At 54.1% G+C, this 10,660-nt stretch overlaps 1 protein-coding gene across 1 annotated transcript; it reads left to right on the top strand.

Annotated features, from left to right (window-relative positions):
- Positions 1–324: 324 nt before the first annotated feature.
- On the top strand, positions 325–10,660 carry LOC119800919 (methanethiol oxidase). The gene is made up of 12 exons (XM_038311296.2): positions 325–428; positions 3,612–3,668; positions 3,805–3,917; positions 4,134–4,319; positions 4,910–5,030; positions 6,239–6,421; positions 6,683–6,861; positions 8,581–8,659; positions 8,746–8,867; positions 9,734–9,826; positions 9,968–10,086; positions 10,294–10,660. Exons 1-12 carry the CDS (start codon positions 425–427, stop codon positions 10,454–10,456), a joined length of 1,419 nt encoding a protein of 472 aa, XP_038167224.1. The 5' UTR covers positions 325–424; the 3' UTR covers positions 10,457–10,660.

Genomic DNA, 10,660 nt, shown 5'->3' with positions numbered 1-10,660 from the left:
ATCCAGACACAGGCACACACTAACTCACACCCACACAGACACCAACATAAAGGTACATGCGTGGGAACCCACAGGAGAATGTTACACAGGCACACAAACTTAATACATACATAGGTACCCACTAACGGCACGGATGTATTTACGTGTGTACACACACACATACACACACTCACACTCACACACCACACACCCTGTAACTTGAATGGCCAGGCCACTTGATAGCATCCTGGCCAGCAGCCCTGTATAGTGTACCCTGGACAGCAGCCAGGTCCCTCCCCTTGCCCCACCTCTCCCCCAATTGGTTGCATAAATTCCCTCCCTTTGCCCCTTCCCTGTGCAGTCGGCCTCCAGCACCAGCACTGGTCTCTGGCAAGCTCTGCCCATTCCTGGCAAATCCTGCAGGACAAGAGTGTCAGCCAACAGCATGGGTAAGAAAAGGGGCTTCTCAAAGCCGTGGCTAGTTCACCCCAAGATTAGAGGGTCCTTCTTCCTCCAGGAAATGACTCAAAACTGGAGAGAGCAGTGAAGAAAGAACTGGACTCTCATCTCTACCCTGCAGGCATGCGCATACGCAGCTCACACTCAGGCAGTCATGCTTCTCAGTCCAGCTCAAGTTCTGAGGAAGGAGCAGGGAGGAACTGCAGAAGTGGTCCTTGGGAATCCTACCCAGCCTCTGCAGAGAGGGGTGGGGGGCGGGGGCAGCAGACAGGGGTAGGTGGCAGGGGCAGGAGACAGAGGCAGGGGCAAGGGCAGGGACAGGGACAGTGGACAGGAGTAGTGAGCAGGCAACAGGGGCCCGGAGCAGGGGCAGGGGTGGGGACAGGTAGGGAGCAGAGGACAGGGACAGCAGACATGGGTAGGAGGCAGGGGACAGGGGCAGGGGTAGAGAGTAAGGGACAGGGGCAGGGGAGCATCTTTCTAAACTGAGAAACTCCAGTGGGAGTGGGGATTCTTGGGAAGAGCCCCAATATCTCTGTGACAATATCTGTCACCTTAGCAAACAGACACTGGGTCTGTCTCTTGCTGGGGAGGCACAGAACAGCCTCACAGCCCAGACCTCTCAAGCTGCTCCATATCACCAGTGCATTGGGAGTTCAGAGTGGCCACAGGAGCCCACTGAGGAGCTGCTTCAGCCCCTCCCGAGTCCCACAGCTCTCTTCTTTTGCCTGTGAGCTCCTGCAGTCAGGCTGAGGCTCGGGTTTGGGAGGGAATGCTGAGGTCCCCTGCAGCTGGCCCTTCCCAATGGCCAGCCTGGCAGAGGAAACCCACTTGAACTTTCCCTGAGTTCCCCAAACTCAGAATGCCAGAGACCTTGCTGGAGATGCTTAGGACTGGAGGATGGCCTACAATGAAAGACAACCTAGCAGCCTGGAGCCAAACCCTGGGATAGCGGGACAACCCTCCTCCATGTCTTTCCTCTTTTAAAGATGTTGTTATTTTATGAGTGTTTGCCTATGTGTATATATGTGCAGCACAGGCGTGTCCCGTGACCATGGAGGCCAGGTGTCAGACAGCTGTGAGTGCCATGTGGGTGCTAAGAACCATATGGTCCTCTGCAAGAACAGCAAATGCTCTTAACCCCTGAGCCACCTGTCCAGTCCCCAAATGAGCTCCCCTATTTTGTTGTTGTTGTTTTGTTGGGGTTTTGTTTCTGTGTGTGGTTTTTTTGAGTATGGAATTCATTATGTAGATCAGGCTGACCTTGAACTCAGAGAAATCCTCCTGCCTCTGCCTCAGGAGTGCTGGGCTTCAAATATGCTCTTTATTGATTCTCTTCACCTACCCCAAACATGGGTGGTGGCTCATGGCTGTAACCCAGTACTCAGGAGGCTGAAGCAGAAGGATCTTGGTGAGTTGGAGGCCAACCTGAGCTACATGGCAAGAATTTCCAGATGAAGCCAGGTTTCTGGATTCTACAGGGCTGTCACTGCCTCCCTACTTCCTGTGCTCTCCAGACGTGGGGCTCCCAGGCAGCAGCAGGCTTTGCTCTGGACTTGACTGCTTCTTACGGTTTTCTTAGTGTTTTGATTTTGTGTGTCTGGATGTGTGGCTGGTGTCTGTGTACACACATGTATGCCATATGCCCGAGGAGGCCAGAAGAGGGTGCCAGATGCGCTGGAGCTGCGGTTACAGACAGTTCTTAGGTATCACGGGGGTGCTGGGACTCAAATCTGGGTTCTCTGGGAGCAGCCATTGCTCTTAACCGCTGAGCCATCTCTCCAACCCCTCTCCTGCCTCACTTGAGGCCCTGGGTCAGGGCAGGAGGGAGAGCCCAGCTCTTGTGAACTCCAGGCCAGGATTTCTTTCCATCTACATCAGCCCCTTCCCTGTTCTAGTCCTCCAAGGACTGGCCCAGGCTCTCAGCCTGGAATCCTGGTGGCTTTCCTGTGAACCTGGTGACTGGAGGGTCAGGAGGGCCTCGCCCTGCAGCTGTGGGGGCTAGGCCAGTGCCCAAGGACAGGCAGCTGGTTATCAGTCTTGACCAAACACAGATGATCTCCCCTCATCTGGATTGGTTGCATAATCCCGGGTGTGGCCAGCAGCAGTTTGGCTCAGGACCTAGGACTGCACACAGGAAGTCCCAACCCCTGGCCTGGATAAATTTGGCAGCATTTGCTGCCTGTCCCATTCCCTGGGAGCTATTCCACAAGGACAGACATCAGGAAGATGCCCACAAAGGCCCCTTGGGGATTTTGTCTGTTGTTGTATTGATTTTTCCAGTTGAGCATTGAACCCAAGGCCTTTCAGTGTTAGGCAACCCTCTACCAGTGAGCTACATCCCCCAGCTGTTTGTTTTGGATACTTTTGTTTTCTTTAGGATTTATTTTAGTTTCATTTATCATGTATGTTTGGGTGTGGGTGTGTGCTGTTGAGTAAAGTTGCGCACAGGGGTCAGAGGCATCTGACCTCTCTAGAGCTGACCGTCCAGGTGAATGTGAGTGGCCTGGTGGGGACTTAACAGTTGAGCCATTTCTCCAGCTGCCCTAATTCAGTTTTGCTTGTTTGTTGTTTTGAGAAAGGGTCTCTCTGTGTATTTCTGGCTGTCCCAAAACTAGGTGGACCAGGCTGGCCTTGAACTCAAAGAGATCCGCCTACCTCTACCTCCCCAATACTGGGGTTAAAGGCATGCACCCCTACTCAGTTTTCTGCTGTATATCAAGGCTAGTCTTGAACTCCTGTCCCTCCAGCTTTTGCCCCTATAGTTGTGGTCACAATGCCCAGCCCACTGTGCCTCTCGTTACCTGCTTTTCACAGATGAAGTCGACACTGAGTTAGATAATTTTCCCACATTCCTATGACCAGCCAGGAGGGCTGAGATGGAATGAAAGTCAATGTCATAACTCTTAGGCACACAGCCACTGTCCAAACGCTTGCCACCCCTGCCAGAGTGTCTGTCCACGTCCCAGTCATGTGACTCCACTCTCCCACCACAGCTTCACACCCATCAGAGCTGGGGGGTGGGGATGGAAAGGCCAACGTGGTGAGGCTGGAGAGAGGATCCAGGCCACAGTGGGTCAGCCCTCGTATGCCAGGCGTGCGTCACAACTGGAGAGAGGGAGACTGCACGCTCCAGAGCGGCTCCAGCTAACACACTCCCATTGTTTCCACAGCCACAAAATGCGGAAAGTGTGGCCCAGGCTACGCTACCCCTCTCGAGGCCATGAAAGGTAACGTGTGTGTGAGCCAGCATCCTCTGCTGACTCTGTGGTAGGGTTGAGGACTTCAGGCCTAGCCTTAGCCCTTTAGCTCACCCCGGGCTGCCTCTGCCCAGCTCATTACCATAACCCCCTCTCAACTCCCCAGGACCCCGGGAGGAGATTGTCTACCTGCCCTGTATTTACCGAAACACTGGCATCGAGGCCCCAGATTATTTGGCCACTGTGGATGTTGACCCAAAGTCTCCCCATTACAGTCAGGTGAGGTGAGGTATGGTCGCTGGCTCCCCTAAGACTCCCAGCGCAGCTCTGGTTCCCTAACTCCACCCTTCTTTGTCCCCCCTTGGAATGGCATTGGAAGCTCTTCACTGCCCAGGGTGCTGAGCTGGAACCCGGCCTGTGCTGGGCTCCAAGCCCAAAGGGAGTCTAGAGAGGCACGGCCTGGGTAAGCAGCACTTCCTGCCCCTCTGCACCCAGGTCATCCACAGGCTGCCCATGCCCTACCTGAAGGATGAGCTGCACCACTCGGGATGGAACACTTGCAGTAGCTGCTTTGGGGACAACACCAAGTCCCGCACCAAGCTCATGCTACCCAGTCTAATCTCCTCCCGAGTCTACGTGGTGGACGTGGGCTCTGACCCTCGTGCCCCGAAGTTGCACAAGGCAAGTGCTCTGTCCTTGTGGCTGGAGACCCTTGCACCTGCTGGCCCACCAGTCTCTGGACCAGCTGCCTCCAGCTCTTATACGGGGTCTGGCTCAGCAGCAGGGAGGGGAGACCTCAGAAGTTACCCGAGCCTGCTGGGCTGGCACCATCCAGCAGTGTGGGCTGGGTGCCAGAAGAGGAGGCTTCTTCTTGAGGGGGGGAGAGACCCGTCTTCCCCCACCCAGCTAGGAGCTCAAGGCTTCCTCAGGCAGGAGCTCCAGGCCTTCCTCTCAACACTGCATTGGACAAGCATCTGCACCAGATGCTCACAGCTGGCTGCTGAGGATGCAGAGCTAACACTGGCATGGGAGGGGCCCCAGGTGCTGGAGTGCCTTCAAGAGATGGGGAAGGTTGATGTTCTCTGACTGAGGATTTAGTGATGGCTTCCCTGCCTTTCTGTTGCTGCTCTCTGAGTTACCAGATTGAATCCCTGCTGTCTTCCCTCAGGGAGAAGAAAAGAAGACAGGGTTCACAGACAAAGCAGGGAGAATGGGAGGAGGGGGTGGAGACTCCTGGCTCTGTAAAGTCAGACCCCATTCCTCACCTCCAGGTCATTGAACCCAGTGAAATCCACTCCAAGTGCAACGTGGGCAATCTGCACACCAGCCACTGCCTGGCCAGCGGAGAGGTGATGATCAGCACCTTGGGGGATCCCCAGGGTAATGGCAAAGGTACCTGCTGGCACTGTGGAGTTGTCAAAACCTCAGCAGATAAGAGGCGTGGGAAACATCCGTCTGTGTAGGGGGGGGGAGCAATGGAGTGAGGGGCCAGGGAGAACCGGCTGGCTGAGTCCCACCCAGTGTCTAAAACATCAGCAAGTGACATCAATTGTCTTGACTATTCCTACAGGGACGAGGCTCAGCTGGATCTGCTGATGCAGGAGATAATCCCAGATACTTTAGGCTGTGGCAGAAAGATCACAAGTTCAAGGCCTGTCTGGGAATCTTAGCAAGACCTTGTCTCAAAATACAAATAAGAAGCTGAGATACACCCCAGTGATAGAGCACTTGCCTATCATTGAGGTCTCAGGTTCAACCCCCAGTACAATCAATCACACATGCACACACTTACATTCACAACACACAGACACTCACACAAGATGAGCTGTGACTGCCGAGTTTGCTAGAAGGCATAGTCATATCTTCATAGCCATGAAAATATGAACACACACACAAACCTAGCAAATACATCATGTAATGTCTGCCTTTGTGAATTCATGAACAAACCTCACAGTCTTTGGCTTGGTGCCTGTGTGTGTGTGTGTGTGTGTAAGATTTTAGAAAAAATTATATGAACACAGTGATGTATACCTTTAATCATAGAACTAGGGAGGCAGAGGCAGTAAGATCTCTGCGAGTTTGAGGCTAGCGTGGACTGCATAGTGAGTTTTAGGACAGCCAAGGCTACACAGAGAAAAAAAAAAAACCTGTCACAAGAAAGAGAGGAGAAGGGTGGGGGGGGCCAAGGGAAAGAGAGGAGGAGAGGAGGAAGGGCGGGAGAAAAAGTACTAAGCCCACAGAGCACAGCTGGCGTCTGTGACTGGAGCTCCACCTATGGCTGCCTGGGATTCTTCCCCCGATGAGGATGCTTAGCCTGTGGGGAGAACACCACTGGAGCTGTGGCAGCCTGGGCAAATGATGCTTAAGGGGCCAAGTCCCAGAGCTCTCTGTCTAGGAGGAGGACATTTCCCCAGAGTTCTAAGGGAAGGAAACGTTGCTAAGAGGGAGCGCACAGAGTAAGGGGCCCTACCTCTCGCCCACCATCTCTGAAACAGACACGCGGGCATCTGAACTCAAGGATCTGGCCAGCTGGGTGGGAAAGACAGCAATAGCTCACCGCCTCTACCTAAGTCCCCTTTCTCCCTTTCTTCCCTGCTCAGGGAGTTTTGCGCTGCTTGATGGGGAGACCTTCGAGGTGAAAGGCACATGGGAGAAGCCTGGAGGGGCTGCTCCTATGGGTTATGACTTCTGGTACCAACCACGACACAACGTCATGATCAGCACTGAGTGGGCTGCTCCCAACGTCCTCAAAGATGGCTTCAACCCTGCTCACGTGGAGGCCGGTGAGAATACTCTTTCGTCTGTCAGGAGCATTGGCTCACCGCCCCCCACCCCATCCCCACCCCCGCCAGCTTTCAGGTCTCTAACCAGCACCAGGGCCAACTCTTAACAGGCTAAGTCATGCCAGGTGCAGAGTGCTCACCCGGCTCAAGCGACCTTGGTGCCCACTTCCAGCTCTCCATCCTAGTCGGTGCCCTGCCTCTCCCTGTGCCCTCGCATTCTGTCTGACCCCAGCCTCTGGTCCCTGTCCCCTCCCATCTCAGGGTTGTATGGGAGCCACTTACATGTGTGGGACTGGCAGCGTCGTGAGGTCATTCAGTCCCTAAAAATGAAGGATGGGCTCATTCCCCTGGAGGTCCGCTTCCTGCATGACCCAGATGCCACCCAGGGCTTTGTAGGCTGTGCCCTCAGCTCCACCATCCAGCGCTTCTATAAGAATGAGGTAAGTCTGAGACCCCCCCCCACCACACACACAGAAGTCTCCTCAGGACCTCCTCCCAGGCTTCAGCGTCCACATTTGTTGGTCCCACCGGCCTAAGGCTTTCCAGGAAGAAACGCTGATAGATTGATACATGGCTGGCCTCTCTTCTCTCTGGGCCAGACTAATTTCCACCTTGCCTAAGTCTGTTTTCTGTTGCTATAACTGAGCAACTGAGGATCACAGGCGGGACAGAGATAAGGAATAGATATCTCATAGGACTGAAGTTAGGCCTTCCAGGGTTGAGGAATGGCTTCTGGTGGTCGGGAACTCTACCTCCAGGGACATCACAGGATGAGAAGGCCATGTGCAAGCCATGTGACTTTATAAAGGGTTTATTTTCAAGATAACCATGAATCATCTCATAGGTGAATCCATCCTCAGTGAGCTCTGACTTAATCACTTCAAGGTGGTGGCACATGCCTTTATCCCCAGCACTTGCAGAGGCAGAGGCAGAGGCAGAGGCAGAGGCAGAGGCAGAGGCAGAGAGGCAGAGGCAGAGGCAGAGGCAGAGGCAGAGAGGCAGAGGCAGAGAGGCAGAGGCAGAGAGGCAGAGGCAGAGAGGCAGAGGCAGAGAGGCAGAGGCAGAGGCAGAGAGGCAGAGGCAGAGAGGCAGAGGCAGAGGCAGAGAGGCAGAGGCAGAGAGGCAGAGGCAGAGAGGCAGAGGCAGAGAGGCAGAGGCAGAGGCAGAGAGGCAGAGGCAGAGAGGCAGAGGCAGAGAGGCAGAGGCAGAGAGGCAGAGGCAGAGAGGCAGAGGCAGAGGCAGAGGCAGAGGCAGAGGCAGAGGCAGAGGAGGCAGAGGCAGAGGCAGAGGCAGACAGATATCTGAAGCGGCAGCCAGCCTGTTCTATGTAGCAAGTTCCAGGACAGTCAAGGCCACGTGAAACCATCTCTCATGAAATAAACAGGAGCTGGAGAGACGGCTCAGCAGTTCAGAGCATTCACCATTCTTCCAGAAGACCTGGGTTAAATTCCCAGCATCCACATGGCGGCTCACAACTGCCTGTAACTCCAGTTTCAGGGGACACAAGTTATTTCTGCCCTCCGAAGGTACCATGAACACGTGTGGTACACAGACATACATGTAGGCAAAACACTCATACGTTATAAAACAAAAGTGAGCAAAATAAAAGCAATAAACAATACCAAAAGGTCCCACCTAGCCAGTCAGAATGGCTCACACCTGTAACTCCAGCACTTGGGATGTGGTGGTAGAAAGATTGCAGGTTCAAGGCCAGCCTCTTCTACATAGTGAGACCTCTGTCTCAAAAATCCAGTTAAGGTCCCACCTTTTAATTCCTCACAATGGTAATTACATTTCAGCATGACTTTTGGTAGGGACGCTTGAAGCATCAGTGGCCATATGGATATATTCATTCAAAACCTAAGGTGGTCCTGTGGCACACACGTGACCCCAGCACTTGGAAAGTGGAGGCCGGGGGAACAGGAGTTGAGGCCAGCGTGGACTACATGGGACTGTCTCCAAAAGCAAAACAAAAAAAATGTACATAGTGAGCATCTCTGTCAGGCACTCTGACAAGCAATGGCTGGGCCATGGTGAAGCAGTCATGCTCCTTGCCTTAGGGGCTTGCAGGGAAGGAGACCCTAGCCACAAGGCCCAGTGTCTGCTCCCTTCCTGTCTCCAGTTCTCAGCCCACTTTCTGCCTCCCTTCCCCAATGTAGGGAGGCACCTGGTCAGTGGAGAAGGTGATCCAGGTGCCCTCCAAGAAAGTGAAGGGCTGGCTGCTGCCCGAAATGCCAGGTGAGTTCCGGGAGAGGGTGAAGTCAGCAGATGGGGTCCTGGCCTGGGGAGAGAGACTCCTTAAAGCCCCTCCACCCACTCCTTAGGTTTGATCACTGACATCCTGCTGTCCCTGGATGACCGCTTCCTCTACTTCAGCAACTGGCTGCATGGGGACATTCGCCAGTATGACATCTCTAACCCACAGAAGCCACGCCTTGCTGGGCAGGTAGGGGCACTAGTGGAGGAGTCTGGGCAAAGTGGAGAGGATGGGAAGGTTCTCTGGGGAGATAAAGGAGGAGCAGGAAAAGCAAAAATGTGAGCCAAGGGTACAGGCTCAGGACTGTAGAGTCCTGGCTGAGCACAGGGAACGAGTCTGAAACTAAAGGGATGCTAGCTGGGTGTGGAGGAGCACACCTTTGAGACAGAAGGAAGTGGATGTGAGTTTGAGGCCAGCCTGGTCTACATAGTGAGTTTCAGGCCAGTCAGAGTTCCATGGTGAGCTGCTAACACACACACACACACACACACACACACAGACACACACACGCTATCTCACACACACACATGCTATCACACACAGACACACACACATACTCACACACATGCTATCACACACACAGACACACACACACACACACACACACACACGATTCTAATCAAGGAGAACAGCTCTTCTGTAATGTCCACACCTGTATGAATTACTCTTCTGTGACGAAATATCCCACAGAAACAAAGAAGGAGAGGTTTATCCCAGCTCAGGCTCTGAGCAGGGGCAGAGTCCATCGTAGTCATAAGGTGAGGCGGCAGCACGGGAGGCAGCTGGTCACATCACATGTGCGGTCACAGGGGGGGAGAGTTGGATGCTGGGACTCAGCTTGTCTTCCCCCTTTTATTTGCTCTGGAATCTGACCCACTCCTGCTCAGGGTGCATCTTCCCTCCTGATTAAAGCTCTCTGAAATGCCCCACAGACAGACACTCCAGGGCATGTGTGTCCTCGCTGATTCCAAGACCTAGTGAGGTTGATGGTGGACATTAATCGTCACTGTATCTCTCACTGTTGCCCCCTTTGTCCTCTGCACCCCTGAACCCAGATCTTCCTTGGGGGCAGCATTGTCAAAGGAGGCCCTGTGGAGGTGCTGGAGGACCAAGAGTTAAAGAGTCAGCCGGAGCCCCTAGTGGTCAAGGTGAGAACATCGCCCTGGCCTCACTGGCCCCTCAGATCCATGCTCCAGGAGAATCTGGGGGGATGCGCTGGGACCCAGGCGATGTGCCAGCCCCTTAGTCAATCCGTGTGTCCCTTGGAGTCTGACCTCTTGTTTCCCCAGGGAAAACGAGTCCCTGGAGGCCCTCAGATGATCCAGCTCAGCTTGGATGGGAAGCGTCTGTACGTCACCTCGTCACTGTACAGCGCCTGGGACAAGCAGTTTTACCCCGACCTCATCAGGTGAGCGGCACTGTCCAGCGTCACCTCTCCACCAGGCCTCCAGAAGGATCGCGTGGCTCTGAAGACAACTCAGGAACTCCACCTGTGCCCTACCAGACAGATGGCCCATGTGGGCCCTGCCCCTCCCAGGAACCCATTTATCCTCACCAAATCTTGGGGTGGGGGTGCTGGTCACATGTCACCTCTCACCCTTTCCTCCTCTTCCAGGGAAGGCTCCGTGATGCTGCAAATTGATGTAGACACTGTAAATGGAGGGCTCAAGTTGAACCCCAACTTTCTGGTGGACTTCGGGAAGGAGCCCCTTGGTCCAGCACTGGCTCATGAGCTTCGGTACCCAGGGGGTGACTGCAGTTCTGACATCTGGATCTGAAGGCTCGCCCCAAAGCCCCTCCTCTATGTTCTGAGCCCTCTCTGAGGAGCCTGGCTTCACTCTGCTTGCTTGGCCCCCACTCTCCAAGGCCACATTGAGACTAGTGAGATCTGCTGAGTAGCATCTCACGACTGTTGCTTGTTGTCACTGTGCTCTTCTTAAATGAGCTCTCGAAGCCCCAAGAAATAAAATGCTGCGCCTGTC

This window comes from Arvicola amphibius, chromosome 14, assembly GCF_903992535.2.
Source record: "Arvicola amphibius chromosome 14, mArvAmp1.2, whole genome shotgun sequence".
Lineage (NCBI taxonomy): Eukaryota > Metazoa > Chordata > Mammalia > Rodentia > Cricetidae > Arvicola > Arvicola amphibius.
Note: the sequence above shows the minus strand (reverse complement) of the source record. Positions and strands in the feature narration are given on the sequence as shown.

Coding starts and splice junctions, on each gene's coding strand:
- LOC119800919 (XM_038311296.2), top strand. Junction 6,862..8,580: donor AGCGCTTCTATAAGAATGAG/GTAAGTCTGAGA, acceptor TCCCCAATGTAG/GGAGGCACCTGGTCAGTGGA. Junction 8,660..8,745: donor GCTGCTGCCCGAAATGCCAG/GTGAGTTCCGGG, acceptor CCCACTCCTTAG/GTTTGATCACTGACATCCTG.